General features: G+C 44.4%; 1 protein-coding gene and 1 pseudogene across 1 annotated transcript in view; both read right to left on the minus strand.

Moving 5' to 3' along the window:
* Window positions 1-7410, minus strand: part of LOC140457183 (solute carrier family 22 member 6-A-like) — a 56925-nt pseudogene extending 49515 nt beyond the window's left edge.
* Window positions 7411-9307: 1897 nt separating this feature from the next.
* Window positions 9308-18011, minus strand: part of LOC140457040 (solute carrier family 22 member 6-like) — a 49910-nt gene continuing 41206 nt past the window's right edge. Inside the window, exons 9-10 of the mRNA XM_072550964.1 lie at window positions 12495-12698; window positions 9308-10306 (exon numbers count right to left, since the gene is read on the minus strand). Coding sequence (XP_072407065.1) covers window positions 10213-10306; window positions 12495-12698 — 298 coding nt within the window. The 3' untranslated portion in view covers window positions 9308-10212. The remainder of the gene's footprint in view (window positions 10307-12494; window positions 12699-18011) is intronic.

Genomic DNA, 18011 nt, shown 5'->3' on the forward strand with positions numbered 1-18011 from the left:
CTCTGCATGAAAAAGTTGCCCCTGAGGTCCCTGTTTAAATCTTTCCCCCTAACCTTAAACCTATGCCCTCTAGTTTTGGACTCCCCTACCCTGGAGAAAAGACCTTGACTATTCACCCTATCCATGCCCCTCATGATTTTATAAGCCTCTATAAGGTCACTCCTCAGTACTGCAGCTGAACTGTTCCTTGAGCACATGATGAAAATAATCCTCCAACAGGTGGTAAACGTTGGAGAATGTAGCGCAAGTCTTAAAGGAAGAGAGAATATTTAGGGAGGGATTTCCAATTGTAGGACCAGACATGGTATCTCATTCTATTTCATAAATTCACCAAGATCGTTAGACACCACCTTTCAAATCCATGACCACTTTCATCGAGAAGGACAAGGGAAGCAGATACATGGGAACACCACCCCCTGCAAGTTCCCCACTGAGCCCCTCCCCATCCTGATTTGGAAATATGTTGCCATTCTTTCAGTATCTCTGGGTCAAAATCCTGAAACTGCCTCCCTAAGTGGTTTCCCCGCAGCACATGGACTGCAGCGGTTCAAGATGGCAGCTCATCACCACCTTCTCAAGGGGGCAACTAGGGATGGGGAATAAATGCTAGCCTTGACCCTGACACGCACATCCCATGACAGAATTAAAGTGATCTCACACATAAGTCTTTAACTTTTGTGATGGCTCAGGGAACAATGGGACTTGATTCCCAGCCTGCTACCCTGGTGAAACATAACGTATTTAATAATTGAACTGATAACTATTGGACAGTGCAGTCATTTAAACTGATAACTGTTAACGGAACATACAGTGCTATGGACTGAAGCTACCCTCTGGAGCAGGTTCCAGCAAGAGATTTTTTGCACTTAACATGTGGGTTTTTGTGGGCACAGTGTGGGACAATCTGAAATGATGAATTAAGAATATGATGGAATAAGATTCAAAGTGAGCTTGCCAACTGGGTACAAAATTGGCTTAATGGCAGGAGACAGAGACTGATGGTGACAGGCTGTTTTTCAGACTGGAGGCCTATGACCAGTGGTGTTCCGCAGGGGATTGGTGCTGGGTCCACTTTTGTTTGTCACTGATATGCATGATTTCAATGAGAATTGCAGAAGGCATGGTAGTAGTTTGTGGATGACACCAAGACTGGTGGTATAGTGGATAGCGAAGAAGGTTATCTAGGATCACAAAGAGATTTTGATCAATTGGGTTAATGGGCTGCAATGTGGCAGATAGAGCCACATTCCTGATGAAGGACTTTTGCCAGGAATGTCAATTTTCCTGCTCCTCGGATGCTGCCTGACCTCCTGTGCTTTTCCAGCACCACTCTAATATAGACTCTGGTTTCCAGCATCTGCAGTCCTCACTTTTGCCTATGTGGCAGATTGAGTTTAATTTAGGTAAGTGTAAGGTATTATATTTTGGTAAAACGAACAAGGGCAGGACTTGTACAATTAAAAGTAGGGCCTTGGGTAGTGTTATAGATCAGAGACACCTAGGGGTTTAGCGACATAATTCTTTGAAGTTTGTGTCACGTAGACAAGGTGGTTAAGAAGGCGTTTAGCATGCTTGCCTTCATTACTCAGAGCTTTGAGTATAGGAGTCGATTCGTCATGTTGGGGTTGTACAGGACATTGATGAGGCCTTTACTGGAGTACTGTGTCCAGTTCTGGTCACCCTGTTATAGGAAGCATGTTATTAAGCTGGAGAGGGTTCAGAAGAGATTTACCAGGATGTTACCGGGATTGGAGGGTTTGAGTTATAAGGAGAGGCTGGATAGGCTAGGACTTTTTTCACTGGAGCGTAGGAGGTTGAAGGGTGATTATGTAGAGGTTTATAAAGCTGAGGAGTATAGATAAATGACTAGGATGGGGGATTTCAAGGCTAAGGGCCATATTTTTAAGGTGACAGGATAAAAATTTTAAAAAGGTGTGAGGGGCAACATTTTTACACAGAGAGTGGCTCACGTTTGGAATGAACTTCTAGAGGAAGTGTTGGATGTGGTTAAAATTACAATGTTAAAAGATTAGATTCCTTACAGTATGGAAACAGGCCCTTCGGCCCAACAAGTCCAAACCGACCCTCTGAAGAGTATCCCACCCAGACCCATTCCCCGACCCTATATTTACCCCTTACTAATGTACCTAACACTACGGGCAGTTTAGCACGGCCAATTCACCTGACTTGCAAATCTTTGGACTGTGGGAGGAAACCGGAGTACCCGGAGGAAACCCACGCAGACACGGGGAGAATGTGCAAACTCCACACAGAGAGTCGCCCAAGGCGAGAATCAAACCCAGGTCCCTGGCGCTGTGAGGCAGCAGTGCTAACCACTGAGCCACTGTGCCGCCCATGAAAGACATTTGTATGACTGCATGGATAGGAAAGGTATGGAGGAATATGGGCCAGGAGCAGGCAGGTGGGACTAGTTTAGTTTGGGATTATGGTCGGCATGGACTGGTTGGACCGAAGGGTCTGTTTCCGTGCTAAATACATCGGACCTCATCCTATTGTCCCTGATCAGAAACATTCCTGAGGCATTTGCTTGCACAGTGATGAGAGCCTCAAAGTTTAGTAGCGGCGTGTGGGAACACATCAAGAAAACTGGGATGACTTAACAAAAGAATATGGATGATTTCAACATTTTTTCACACTTCCTGGAGTCTCCAGACTATCAGCAAAGCCCATGGCTGAGGATTGCAGGTGGAGAGACTATTAGTTTGACAGAGATATTGTTCATGACTCTCAAGACTGGAAAGGTTGCTCATTTTCTTTGTATCTTTGGTTGGACAGGGCAACAGAGCATATTATTGGCTTACTTATAATGCAGACCTTTCAGGATGTTGTGGTCAAAGGTACTTTAAATTCACGTTTAGAAAAATCACAAGATAATTATGGAAATAAAAGACTCTTTGACCTGTTTAATTCATCCATCCAGAAAAGCCCAATGTTTTCCTTACTACTGTAACTCGCTTGTTAAATGATTACTAGACGCTGTCTCTCACAGATTTCCTAGAAATACATTCGACATAATTTATTCTTTAAGTTACTTTTTCCTAGTTTGAACCTGCCCTTTGTGTTATGCCCATGTTTCATTTGAAGCAGGATTTAATTTAACCTTTTCAATATGATTTATCACCTTGACCATCTATTTGAAGGTCTCTTTCAAGATAAAAGAGAATTCAAATATTTCCAGGTTATCTTTTCCAAAATATATTTTATTCATGAAATGTTCAAGGGAACCAGACCAAACCCCCTCAAAATATATCCTGAAGGTAGCCGAGATCCTAACTTTATCTTATTTTAAAGGTTAGTATAAGGTGTTGTGTTCCAGATGCAATTTGGTCAAACTACTTGATGTTTAGCAAAACACACTTTATATTTAAATTAAAGTTAAAATACAGACAACATTAAAATAAAAGAAAGGCTTAACTTCAATTCTTTCGAAATGTTTAACAAAATAATTACTATGGATTAACTGTTCCAACACAGTAACATCCCATAAATGCACCCTTGGCAAAGGCAGGTTCGGTAAAATGGATTGTCTCACATGCAATTCTCCAGTGCAAGAGGAAAAATCATGAAGACATGACTCAGAGAGTGAGAGTGAGTGAGTCGCAGGAAGAGATGTATTGTGGCTTCTAAACCCAGCAACACCTGCTACTGAAAACCTAAAATTAAAATTCCTGGTTCTGTGGAAGCTTGACCCCACCCATTCAGGCTGCGTCTATTGTTCCAACCTTAGGGAAGAAATCCCAAGGCCACACAAGCAGTTTACCTAATGAGCTTTGAAGGGGACTGATCGGCACCTCTACCTCAATCTCTCTTCATAAAAAAAGCACAAAATGCACCTCTTAAAGCCATGGTATCATCACACTATAGTGTAGTTATGGCACAGAATCATAGAATTGTACAGCTTGGAAACAAACGTTTTGGACCATCATGTCCATGCGGACCAGATATCCTAAATCAATCTAGTTCCATTTGCCAGCATTTGGCCGATATCCCTCTAAACCCTTCCTATTCATATATCCACCCAGATACCTTTTAATTGTTGTAATTGTAGTTAGCGCCTGTAGCACTTCTTCTGGCAGCTCATTCCATACACTCAACTCTTTCTGTGTGAAAAAGTTTCCCCATAGGTCCCCTTTTAAATCATTCTCCTCTCACCTTAAACCTATGTCCTCTAGTTTTGGACTCCCCCATCCTGAAGAAAAGACCATGACTATTCACCCTTTCCATGCCCCTCATGATTTTATAAGCCTCTATAAGGTCACTCCTCAGCCTCTGATGCTCCAGAGAAAGTAGCCCCAGCCTATTCAGCCGCTCCCTATAGCTCAAACGCTCCAACCCTGGCAACATCCTTGTGAACCTTTTCCACCCTCTTTCACAACATCTTTCCTGTACCAGGAAGACCAGAATTGAACGCAGTATTCCAAAAGTGGCCGAGCCAATGTCCCTTTTCAGCTGAAAGATGATCTCCCAACCCCTAAAGTACTGCAGTTCAAAATAATATAGGTCAATTAGTTAAATACAGTGCATGCCATGCCAGAGTGACTCATTCAGTGTATACTCGGGATCAGATTTACATTTACCCTTGTATTTCGCAGCACCTTAGCGAACCCTCACAACAAAGTGCCATACCGGCGGTGTTCTCCACCTAATCTTTGTAGCTGCTGAATCAAGCTTCAGTGAGGTCCCTCAACACCTCATCCATGTGCCAGTCTCCAACACTCAGTTGTGGATCGCTCCTTGTGCTGGAAGGCCAGCAACCTTAGGTCTGGGACAAACTATCCTTCACCGAGGGTCTTTGATGAGGTTGGCTGCTTTTCCAGAGGGCAGCTGGATGTTTACGTGGAGTCAATGGATGGAAAGTTGGTTTGTGTAATGGACCGGGCTGTGTCCACAGCTCTCTGTGGTTTCTCTCGGCCCTGGGCAGAGCAGTTGCTGTACCAAGCCCTGATGCATCCAGGTATCTATAAAAAAAATTGGTATGAATTTTTAAGGTCCTGCTGAATTTCCTGGTGTTCAAAAGAGTGAGGAGGGATCTCATAGAAACTTGTGAAATCCTAACAGGACTGCACAGGGTAGATGTAGGAAGGATGTTCCCAATAACAGGGGAATGCAGAACCAGGAGTGACAGGCTAAGCATACAGAATAAACCATTTAAATTTACAGTGTGATACAACTGAAATTATACATTGAAAAATATTTTAATTGTCTGTCTGTTTTTCAATGTATATTTTCAAATACATCACACTGTAAACTTTTGCTATAAATTCTGTGCCTTACAATTGTGTACTCCACAACCACCTGATGAAGGAGCAGCGCTCCAAAAGCTAGTGCTACCAGTTAAACCTGTTGGACTATAACCTGGTGTTGTGTGATTTTTAACTTTGTACACCCCAGTCCAAATCATGCCTATATTTAAAAAGCCTGCTTCATTGACAAAAATGGTCAGACTTAGTGAAAAACCTTACTTCAGCATATATACACACAAAGTAAACTGTGGACCTTTGAGAAAGGAATTATTCCAAGCCAAAAGAAAGTATTATCTGACTGGCAAGATTCCAAAGAATGCAAACCTAGCAATGAAGAAGATTAAAAAAAATTGCAAGATTTGTGACAAAATGCAATTGTGATTCAAACACTTCGAAAAATCTTGCAATAAGTAATTAATTCTAGTTTCTTTAGGGATGTGTTCAGCCATTAAAAAACAACAGCAGCTAAGGTTATCTTGCAGAAATTAGCTGTCACTTTGGAACTATTTGCAATATTTATAAGATCTAGTTAAATATTCTTTAAATAATCGCAGAGATAGATTTCAATGGAATTGCAAAACATCAAAGAGATGCCTGGAGTATGTTATCTGATTAGCTAAAAATGTTAACAATAAAAATGATTATAAAAATTATAATAATAATAATTATTATTACGAGGTTTTTATAACCGAATCAACTATTTTTTAAGGGGTAATGGAATTTGACAAGAGATAACCAGTGCAATGGACAATGGAATGCAGAGATAGTGCTCCGGTTTCCACTCACAGTCCAAAAATGTGCAGGTTAGGTGAATTGGCCATGCTAAATTCCCTTTAGTGTTAGGTGAAGGGGTAAATGTAGGGGAATGGGTCTGGGTGGGTTGCACTTCGGCGGGTCGGTGTGGACTTGTTGGGCCGAAGGGCCTGTTTCCACACTGTAAGTAATCTAATCTAACCTAAACAGTGAGAGGCATTACCAAAAAGAGGACAGCCAGTAACTTTGGAATGCAACATACAAAGATCCCAAACCCTAGAGATTGCAATAATTGTTAAACATCATTTAAAAAAAACCTAAGAATTTAGTGCTGTCCATAGGAGTGTCCATCATTGATCAGGTGTTTTACAGGATTAGTCTCACAGAAGGGAAGGGGAGGGTGTAGGAAACCATGTTCTGTATGATCATTGAGACACAAGATGTATAAAAATGCTGCATTTTACTGTCAATCAGAGAGTGTCATTGATTTCTCTTCTGATCCGAGCTGAAGATTAAGAAAACGATTGCGTTTTCACGTTGAAGCCAGATTCGGAGAAGATCCCTTGGCCCTCTCCCTGCACTAATTGTTTTTTGCTTGAATAAAAGTCCCCTCTTTGCCTGTATCCTGTCTGCCCCCTGAGTCTTTGTCCTCGGTCGGGGGAATCCTGCACTCATGAAATAAAAGGGTTAGTGCAACATGGGTACATAATTGGCTGAGTAATCGACTGGTAAATGGATATATGTGTAAATGATCTAGATGTTGGCATGCAGGGGGCAATTTCAAACGCTGTGGATGATGCAAATGTCAGAAGCATTGTAAAGTGTGACGAAGACAGTGCAGAACTTGGAAAGGGCACAGACAAGTTGGCGGAGTGGAGAGACAGGTGGCAGGTGAAGATCAGCGCAGAGAAGTGTGAGGTGATGCATTTGGCAGGAAGCACATGGACAGACAAATCATAACAAGCAGAACACATCGAAAGTGGGTGCAGGAGCAAAGGGAGCTGGGTGTACATGTGCACAGATAATTGAAGGTGGCAGGACGGGTAATGAGAGCAGTGAATAAAGCAGACAGTATCTGGGCTTTGTTGATAGGGGCATGGCGTACATGAGAATACAAGGCACTTGTTAGACCTCAGCTGGGATGGTGTGCGCACTTGTAGGCACCACCCTATAGGAAGAATGTTGGACAGAATGCAGGAGAAATTTACACAAATGTCCCCATAGAGTCATATAGCACTGAAATAGACTGTCCAGTCCAGTCAGTCCCAGCCGACCATAATCATAATCTAAACTAGTCCCACCTGCCTGCTTCCGGCCCATGTCCCTCTAAGCCTTCCCTATTCATGCACTTATTGAAATGTTTTTTAAACATTGTAACTGTACCCTCACCCATCATTCGTGGGTGGCACGGTGGCACAGTGGTTAGCACTGCTGCCTCACAGCGCCTGAGACCCGGGTTCAATTCCCGCCTCAGGCGACTGACTGTGTGGAGTTTGCACGTTCTCCCCGTGTCTGCGTGGGTTTCCTCCGGGTGCTCCGGTTTCATCCCACAGTCCAAAAATGTGCAGGTCAGGTATGCTAATTGCCTGTAGTGTTCGGTAAGGGGTAAATGTAGGGGTGTGGGTGGGTTGCGCTTCGGCGGGTCGGTGTGGACTTGTTGGGCCGAAGGGCCTGTTTCCACACTGTAATCTAATCTAATCATTTCCACTGGCAGTTCATTCCACATGCGACCCACCCTCTGTATAAAAGATATGTTCCTCGTGCCTTTCTTAAATATTGCTCCTCTCACCTTAGAAATCTGCCCCCAGTCCTGAAATCCTTCACCTTAGGGAAAAGACACCTGCCGTTCACCTTATCATTAGTTTATAAACCTCCTTAAGGTCACCCCTCAACCTCCTTAAGGTCACCCCTCAACCTCCTTAAGGTCACCCCTCAACCTCCTTAAGGTCACCCCTCAACCTCCTTAAGGTCACCCCTCAACCTCCTACGCTCCAGTGAAAAATGTCCTAGCCTATCCAGCCTTCCTTTGTAACTCAAATGAGCAACTTCAGTTCTGAGGATAGATTGGAGTGTTTGGGACTGAGGGAAAAGTCTAGGAGAATATCTGAAATGTTTTTTCAAGATCATGGGGATGGATAGAGAGGGTGAGGTGAAACTTCCTGCTTGAAAATGGAATAAAAATGAGAGGGCACAGATCAAAAGTAACTTGTTGTTAAACTTGAGAGGCTGCAGAAAAGACTCACAAGGGTGTTTCCAGGATTGGAGGGTTTGAGCTGTAGGGAGAGGCTGAATAGGCCGCGACCTTTTTCCTTGGAGCATTGGAGGCTGACGGGTGAACTTCTAGATGTTTATAAAATCATGAGGGGCATGGATAGGGTGAAGAGCACAGGTTTTTTTTCCAAGGGTAGGGGAGTCCAAAACTAGAGGACATAGGTTTAACGTGAGAGGGGCAAGATTTAAAAAGGACTTGAGGGGCCACGTTTTCACACAGGGGGTGATGCGTGTATCCAGTGAGCTGCCAGAGGAAGTGGTGGAGGCTGGTACAATGACAACATTTAAAAGGCATCTGGATGGGGACAGGAATAGGAAGGGGTTGGAGGGGCATGCTGGCAAATGGACAAGGTCAGATTGGGATGTGCGGTCATTGTGGACGAGTTGGACTGAAGGGCCTGTTTCTGTGTTCTGTGATTCTATAACTTGCAAAGGAAGCAAAGGCGATGTGAGAACAAAAAGACACAGGTATTTGCACTGCCTGCAAATGTGGTGGAGGTGGGTTCAATGGAGGCATTCATACATAGAACATAGAACCTAAAATATCGAGCGTAAACAGGCCCTTCGGCCCTCACTGTTGTGCCAAACATGACACCAAACTAAACTAATCCCTTCTGCCTGCCCTTGGTCCATATCCCATCATCCCTTGCATATTCATGTGCTTATCTAAAAGCCCTTTAAATATCCCTCTTTGTATCTGCCTCCACCACCACCCTCGGCAGACTCCTTTCACTCTCTATGAAAGAATTTGCCGCTCCATCTCCTTTGAAATCCATTATCCATTCAAGAGCGTATGGAACAGTTATTTAAATAACAATAAAACGCAAGGGTGTGAGGACAGGCAGGAGAATAGCATTAACTTATCGTACTGCACACTTGGATAGTGAATGCAATTAATCCTCATTTACATGTGTATAACTTAAACAAATATACATGCTTCTGCCTGAAACCCTGACTTTCTTCCCTGACAAATTCAAATTGACTGCATAAGTGTTCAAATTATGGATCCGTTCAAGATATTTGTTTCAATTCAGTTTAATAACATTGCATTGAGACATACAATGGACAATCAAAGATCATTGACAAACGTTTACCTCTATTTGGCAACATTTTATCTGATGGCTGTCTGCCTTCACAGTTACAGGACAGGGACTGAGAGCAAGTGCATTATCCCCACCAAGATGATTCTGCACAGTCTGGGATTGGAAAGGCAGCCCAGTCCATCATGCAAGCCAACCTTCCACCCACTGACTCCGTTTACACTTCCCAATGCCTCGGGAAGGCAGCCAACATCATCAGAGACCCCTCCCACCCCGGTTAGAATCTCCCCCACCCTCTGCCCTCAGGCAGGAGGGACAAAAGCTCAAACACACGGACCAACATGGTCAAGAACAGCTTCTTCCCTGCTGTTATCAGCCTCATGAACAGGCCCTCTCAAATTTTAAACTCATGTTGTTCTCACTCTGCGCACCGTAACATTGTACTCCTTGCTCTGTTCTACCACCCAAATGCTCTTTGTATGGTATGGTCTGTCTGTACTGCACGCAAAACAGAATTTTTCACTGTACATGTGACAATAATCAATCAAATCAAATCTAAAGGATTGATCCCAGTTGAGCGTTGTTTAATTCAAAATGCATTTTTAACAATTAAGCTGAGGGTAACAATGTGATAGTGTGGGACACAATGATATTTCTTAAAAAACAAGTATGAAATTGGACTGAGGCTGCCTTTTGCTTGTTGTTCATCCTTTTAGATTTATCTTATCGCTTCAGTTATCTCGTGTTTAAAGTACAATTTAGAAATATTGAAGGTTGAAAATGCTTTATTAAGTGCTTGTTGTGAAAAAGAGGACATAGATTACAACATGTCTGTTGCATTTATCAGCTCGGAGGACTGATAGTTGGGAGTGAGCTGCACCTGGTTACACAGTCTGTTTCATCAGTGATTGGTGTGTTTCATGGAGTGAAATATCAGTCCTCTTGGAGTCCTTGTCTTTTCCAGCACCTTTTATTGCTCTGAAAATAAATTAGTCAGAAAATCACAAACAATGATTTGCAAAAGGTTCAACTTTTCTTTCATTCTCTCCATTTCTTTCTCACCTATGCTTCGTCTGTGTGCCTAGGAAAGTATCATGTTCATAGCACGGTGGCTGAGTGGTTGGCACTGCTGCCTCACGGCACCAGGGACCAGGGTTTGATCCCACCTCGGGCAATTGTCTGTGTGGAGTTTACACGTTCTCCCCAGGTCTGTGTAAGTTTCCTCCGGGTGCTCCAGTTTCCTCCCACAGTCCAAAGCGTTGCAGATTTAGGTGAGTTGGCTACATTAAATTACCCATCGTGCCCAGGGATGTGCAGGTTAGGGTGGATTGGCCGTGCTAAATTGTCCCATAGTGCCCAGGGATGTGCAGGTTAGGGTGGGATTGGCTGTGCTAAATTACCCATAGTGCCCAGGGATGTGCAGGTTCGGGTGGATTGGCCGTGCTAAATTGCCCCATAGTGTCCAGGGATATGGAGGTTCGGGTGGATTGGCCGTGCTAAATTGTCCCATAGTGCCCAGGGATGTGCAGGTTAGGGTGGATTGGCCGTGCTAAATTGTCCCATAGTGCCCAGGGATGTGCAGGTTAGGGTGGATTGGCCGTGCTAAATTGTCCCATAGTGCCCAGGGATGTGCAGGTTAGGGTGGATTGGCCGTGCTAAATTGTCCCATAGTGCCAAGGGATGTGCAGGTTCGGGTGGATTGGTCGTGCTAAATTATCCCATAGTGCCCAGGGATGTGCAGGTTCGGGTGGATTGGCCGTGCTAAATTGTCCCATAGTGCCCAGGGATGTGCAGGTTCGGGTGGATTGGTCATGCTAGATTGTCCCATAGTGCCCAGGGATGTGCAGGTTCGGGTGGATTGGCCGTGCTAAATTGTCCCATAGTGCCCAGGGATGTGCAGGTTAGGGTGGATTGGCCGTGCTAAATTGTCCCATAGTGCCCAGGGATGTGCAGGTTAGGGTGGATTGGCCGTGCTAAATTACCCATAGTGCCCAGGGATTTGCAGGTTAGGGTGGATTGGCCGTGCTAAATTGCCCATTGTGCCCAGGAATGTGCAGGCCAGGTGGGGTAGCCATGGGAAATACAGGTTTACGGGGTTGGTGTGGAATGACCTTTGGAAGGTTGGTGGACTCAACAGGTCGAATTGCCTGCTTCTAAACTGTAGGGATTCTATCTAAACCAAGCTCTTACCTCACTATCACCTCCCTCTCTCCATTCTCTTGTGTATTCTGCACGGGCAAACAGATTTCTCAAACCATAAGAAAGGACCCTCAAACATCGTGCCAAAGATGGTCTCAATCCAGATTTCATGACTTTTCGTATATTTTCCCTGAAATGTCGGAGGCTGAGGGGTGACTTTATAGAGGTTTATAAAATCATGAGGGACATGGATAGGATAAATAGACAAGGTAAATAGACACCCCCTGGGGTGGGGGAGTCTAGAACTAGAGGGCATAGGTTTATGATGAGAGGGGAAAGATATAAAAGGGACCCGAGGGGCAACCTTTTCACACAGAGGGTGGTGCGTGTTTGGAATGAGCTGCCAGAGGAAGTGTTGGAGGCTGGTACAATGACAGCAGTTAAAAGGCATTTGGATGGGGACATGAATAGGAAGGGTTTAGAGGGATATGGGCCAAGTGCTGGCAATTGGGACTAGATTAATTCAGGATATTTAGTTGGCATGGACGAGCTGGACCAAAGGGTCTTTTTTTCCATGCTGTACTTCTCTATGACTCTAAATTCTGTACTTCCCAGTTAATTAGTGCCTTCCTTACGCGATATGGTTTTAGATTTTGTTCTAGGTGTTAAAGAGGGGTTAATATTTGAGGTCCTTTGATTCCAAATGCCTTAGATGTCAGCATATGTTGTGAATAACATAGGCATTATTACCACATAATAAGTCACTTCATAAACAAGGAAGTGAAAGTAAAAGGTGCTCCTGAAAACCAAAAAATCAAAAAGTGGCATCGGACAAATTCTCAAGAAGTGCACTCAAAAAAAAAATCTACTCCCTGCTCCCAAGACTTGGCTGCAGTAATTCAGAGACTCTTCATGAGCTTCAGTGCAGAAGGCCCAGGGTAGGAGCTAATTTCTTAACGGATATTGGGGCTCATTCTCCCATTTGAATTCGCACTTCCGAAGAGTGGGAATTCCTGACGTCACAAACCTGTTTTCGATTCCTTCGATGGTCTCCGGCAAAGGGTTGTTGCGTGTCTCGGGCAGGGCACAGATGACTAATCCGGCAACGATTGCGACACCGCCGTATATGGTCATGGGCAGAAACGAGACGTAGTCGCCGCTCAGCCGTACGATAGGCGCTATCATGGCCCCCACGCGGGCCGTTGTGCTCACCAGCCCCATTCCCGTCTGCCTGCGCGGGATACGCAAGAGAACAGCGAGAGGGAGGAGATGGTTACGGAATGTTTCAGCTCGTAACAGTTTTTCCAACTTCCTCTTTCCCGCCGCTGAAGCTGCTGGCTCTGATTTCCTTCCCTGATATTAGCTACACCTCTGACTAACCTTCCAGTCTAACACACATCCCTTGCTGTCATGTCCTCATGTACTGGCAGCACAACGGCCTGGCATATCTCATTGTAATGCAAATATGGCCCCTGTAATTCATTGTGGTGTCAGGAAAGCTAACAATCTTAATTTGAACCTTCTGATAAAGCTGGTGTCCTTCAGTACCCCATCACTCTCTGAGGTAAACTATGCCTGCTCTTTGTAACAAAGTTAACACATCTAGGGGCTCAGTTAGCTCAGCTAGTTTGCACTGCAGTGATACCCAACAATATGGGTTCAATTCCTGCACCAGCTGAGGTTACCATGAAGGACTGTCCTTCTCAACCCCTCCCCTTGTCTAAGGTGTAGTGACCCTCAGGTTAAACTGCCAGGAGTTGTCTCTCTCTCTAATGATAGAACAGGACTACTGAGATGTACAGCACAGAAACAGACCTTTCTGTTCAATTTATCAATGTTGACCAGGTATCATGAATTAACCTGGTCCCATTTCCCAGCACTTGGCTCATATCCCTCTAAACCCTTCCAATTGATATATCCATACAGATACCTTTTAACTGTTGTAGTTGTATCAAACCTCCACCACCTCCTCACCCTAACCCTAACCCTATCCAAATACACGCCACACTCTGGATGAAAAGGTTGCCCCTTAGGTGTCCTTTAAATCTTTCTCCTCTCATTTGGATGACATGGTGGCTCAGTGGTTAGCACTGTTACCTCACAGCGCGAGGCACCCAGGTTCAATTCCAGCCTTGGGTGACTGTCTGTGTGAAGTTTGCACATTCTCCCCATGTCTGCGTGGGTTTCTTCCCACAGTCCAAAGATGTGCAGGTCAGGTAAATTGGCCGTACTAAATTGCCTGTAGTGTTAGGTGCATTAGTCAGAGGGAAATGGGTCTGGTTGAGTTACTCTCCAGAGGGTCAGTGTGGACTTGTTGGTCCAAATGGCCTGTTTCCACTGTCACAAAGCTAGTACCCTTTTTCTAAAAGCTGTTCCTTGGCTCAAGGAGACTCTGTCCTTGATTTTTTTCAGAGGGGTAATAAACCAGGCCAGGCTCCGATCAGTCTGGTTTGGTACAGAGATGAAAAGGATTTTGACAGGCCTTCTGTTTATATGTAAACAGATGAGACTTCAGGCCAAAGATATCATGCTTAGAAGTGACCTGTATAAAGAGAGGGGAGTGTTCAGCTCTTCAGCAGGCTGAGATGGGCACTTTTAGTTGAGTCTTGAACTGGGAAGTTCAACAGGGAAACTGTGTGGAAACTCTCTCTTTTCTGCCTTTCAACTTCAACCTGTAAGCATGTGTTCCAGTCATACTGGGTTTTAAAGGGAGTTTGCTTACTGGCACTGTTATGTATATTCGGAACAGCATAATTAAGTCTAGCTGGATAGGTTGAGTTCTGTAGGGGTTCTTTGTGTTTCATTTTGTAATTTTGTGAATAAATGTTTTGTCTGTTCTAAAATCTGGTAGTCAACCGAGCTAACTTACTGCGGGTAATTTTCAGTGTACACTTACTGAAACAAATTGCAAAGTTAGGTCTAGGGCTGCCTGCTTAAGAATGTTTTGAGTGGTCTGGCCTAGTCCATAACACCACACTGTAGGGAATCTAATCTTAAATTTATGCCCTCTAGTTTGGGACGGATACGCACACACACACGTCCTTAATACTTACTTTGTAAGTTGAATCAGGAGCTGAAATTGGCCTGTCGCAAAGATGTTACTACAGTTGTTATGGGGGATTTTAACATGCAGGTAGACTGGGAGAATCAGGATGGTATTGGACCTCAAGAAAGAGACTTTGTGGAGTGCCTCAGAGATGGATTCTTAGAGCAGCTGGTGTTGGAGCCGACCAGGGAGAAGGCAATTCTGGATCTGGTATTGTGTAACGAACCAGAATTGATCAGAGACCTCGAAGTGAAGGAGCCATTGGGAAGTAGTGACCATAATACAATAAGCTTCAATCTGCAATTTTAGAGGGAGAGGGTACAGTCGGAAGTGACAGTACTTCTGTTGAATAAAGGGATCTATGGAGCTATGAGAGAGGAGCTGGCCAAAGTTCAATGGTGCAATACCTTGGCAGGGATGACCGTGGAAGAACAATGGCTGATATTTCTTTGTATAATGCAGAAGTTGCAGAATCAGTTCATTCCTAAAAGGAAGAAAGATCCCAGGAGGAGGTGTGGGCGGCCGTGGCTGACGAGGGAAGTTAAGAAACATATAAAGTTAAAAGAGAAAAAGTATAACATAGCAAAGATAAGTGGGAAAACTGAGGACTGGGAAGCTTTTAAAGAGCAACAGAGGATTACTAAGAAGGAAATACGCAGAGAAAAAAATGAGGTACGAAGGTAAACTGGTCAATAATATAAAGGAAGATAGTAAAAGCTTTTTTAGGTATGTGCAAGGCAAAAAAATGGTTAGGACTAAAATTGGGCCCTTAAAGACAGAAACAGGGGAATATATTATGGGGAACAAAGAAAGGGCAGAAGAATTAAATGGGTACTTCAGATCTGTGTACACTGGGGAAGACACAAGCAATCTCCCTGAGGTAACAGTGGCTGAAGGACCTGAACTTACGGGAATTTATATTTGCCAGGATTTGGTGTTGGAGAGACTGTTAGGTCTGAAGGTTGATAAGTCTCCGGGGCCTGATGGTCTACATCCCAGGGTACTGAAGGAGGTGGCTCGGGAAATCGTGGATGCGTTGGTGATTATTTTCCAGAGTTGGATAGATTCGGGGTCAGTTCCTGAGGATTGGAGGGTGGCTAATGTTATACCACTTTTTAAGAAAGGTGGGAGAGAGAAAGCAGGAAATTATAGACCAGTTAGTCTGACCTCAGTGATGGGAAAGATGCTGGAGTCTATTATAAAGGATGAACTTACGACACATCTGGATAGTAGTAACAGGATAGGACAGAGTCAGCATGGATTTATGAAGGGGAAATCATGCTTGACTAATCTTCTGGAATTTTTTGAGGATGTAACTCTGAAGATGGACAAGGGAGATCCAGTAGATGTAGTGTACCTGGACTTTCAGAAAGCTTTTGATAAAGTCCCACACAGGAGGTTAGTGAGTAAAGTTAGGGCGCATGGTATTGGGGGCAAAGTACTAACTTGGATTGAAAGTTGGTTGGCTGATAGGAAACAAAGAGTAGTGATAAACAGCTCCATTTCGGAATGGCAGGCAGTGACCAGTGGGGTACCGCAGGGATCAGTGCTGGGACCCGCAGCTTTTAACAATATATGTTAATGATATAGAAGATGGCATTAGTAATAACATTAGCAAATTTGCTGATGATACTAAGCTGGGTGGCAGGGTGAAATGTGATGAGGATGTTAGGAGATTACAGGGTGACCTGGACAGGTTAGGTGAGTGGGCAGATGCATGGCAGATGCAGTTTAATGTGGATAAATGTATGGCTATCCACTTTGGTGGCAAGAACAGGAAGGCAGATTACTACCTCAATGGAATCAATTTAGGTAAAGGGGCAGTACAAAGAGATCTGGAAGTTCTTGTACACCAGTCAATGAAGGTAAGCATGCAGGTACAGCAGGCAGTGAAGAAGGCTAATAGCATGCTGGCCTTCATAACAAGAGGGATTGAGTATAGAAGCAAAGAGGTGCTTCTGCAGCTGTACAGGGCCCTGGTGAGACCACACCTGGAGTACTGTGTGCAGTTCTGGTCTCCAAATTTGAGGAAAGACATTCTGGCTATTGAGGGAGTGCAGCGTAGGTTCACGAGGTCAATTCCTGGAATGGCGGGATTACCTTACGTTGAAAGACTGGAGCGACTGGGCTTGTATACCCTTGAGTTTAGAAGACTGAGAGGGGATCTGATTGAGACATATAAGATTATTAAAGGACTGGACACTCTGGAGGCAGGAAACATGTTTCCGCTGATGGGTGAGTGCTGAACCAGAGGACACAGCTTAAAAATACGGGGTAGACCATTTAGGACAGAGATGAGGAGAAACTTCTTCACCCAGAGAGTGGTGGCTGTGTGGAATGCTCTGCCCCAGAGGGCAGTGGAGGCCCAGTCTCTGGATTCATTTAAGAAAGAGTTGGATAGAGCTCTCAAAGATAGTGGAATCAAGGGTTATGGAGATAAGGCAGGAAGAGGATACTGGTTGGGAATGATCAGCCATGATCATATTGAATGGCGGTGCAGGCTCGAAGGGCTGAATGGCCTACTCCTGCACCTATTGTCTATTGTCTGTTGTCTACTCCAGGGGCCTTTGTTTTCTGACACACACTGGTGTGGTGTTCTAGCAAGATTGATACAATCAATTTTTAAAAACTTCCACAAAAAAAATCGACATCCATATGCCTCTAATTTGAAATCCAAACACTAAAAAATTGATATTCATTTGTACATTTTTAATCACACTGGAAAGAAAAACTGAGCATTCAGGCAATTTTACTTTTTATCTTTCAGACTGTTCAAAGTGGCCGGGACTGTATGCTAAGCTGAGGTGAGTTATTTCTATCTGAAGTATGTCTGATATGACTGGGCTCAGTTTATCACAGACTGGCACGGTGGCTCATTGGTTAGCACTGCTGCCTCACAGCATCAGGGACCTGGGTTCAATTCCACCCTTTGTTGAGTTTGCATGTTCTCCCTATGTCTGCGTGGGTTTTTTTCCAAGTGCTCTGGTTTTCGTCAAAAGATGTGCATGCTAGGGTGGATTGGCTATGCTAAATTGTCCCATAGTGTCCAGGGATGTGCAGGTTAGGGTGGATTGGCCGTGCAAAATTGTCCCATAGTGTCCAGGGATGTGCAGGTTAGGGTGGATTGGCCGTGCAAAATTGTCCCATAGTGTCCAGGGATGTGCAGGTTAGGGTGGATTGGCCGTGCAAAATTGTCCCATAGTGCCCAGGGATGTGCAGGTTAGGGTGGATTGGCTGTGCTAAATTGCCTCAGTGCCGAGGGATGTGCAGGTTGGGGTGGATTGGCTGTGCCAAATTACCCATCGTGCCCAGTGATGTGCAGGTTAGGGTGGATTGGCCATATTAAATTACCCCATAGTGTCCAGGAATGTGCAGACTGGGTGGATTAGCCATGGGAAAGGCAGGTTTATGGGGATAGGGTCGGTAGTCTGAGTGGGATTCTCTTCGAAGGGTTGGTATGGGCTCTATGGCTTGTTTCCACACTGTAGGGATTCTATG

The sequence above is a fragment of the Chiloscyllium punctatum genome, chromosome 31 (assembly GCF_047496795.1).
Source record: "Chiloscyllium punctatum isolate Juve2018m chromosome 31, sChiPun1.3, whole genome shotgun sequence".
In the NCBI taxonomy this organism is placed as follows: Eukaryota; Metazoa; Chordata; class Chondrichthyes; order Orectolobiformes; family Hemiscylliidae; genus Chiloscyllium; species Chiloscyllium punctatum.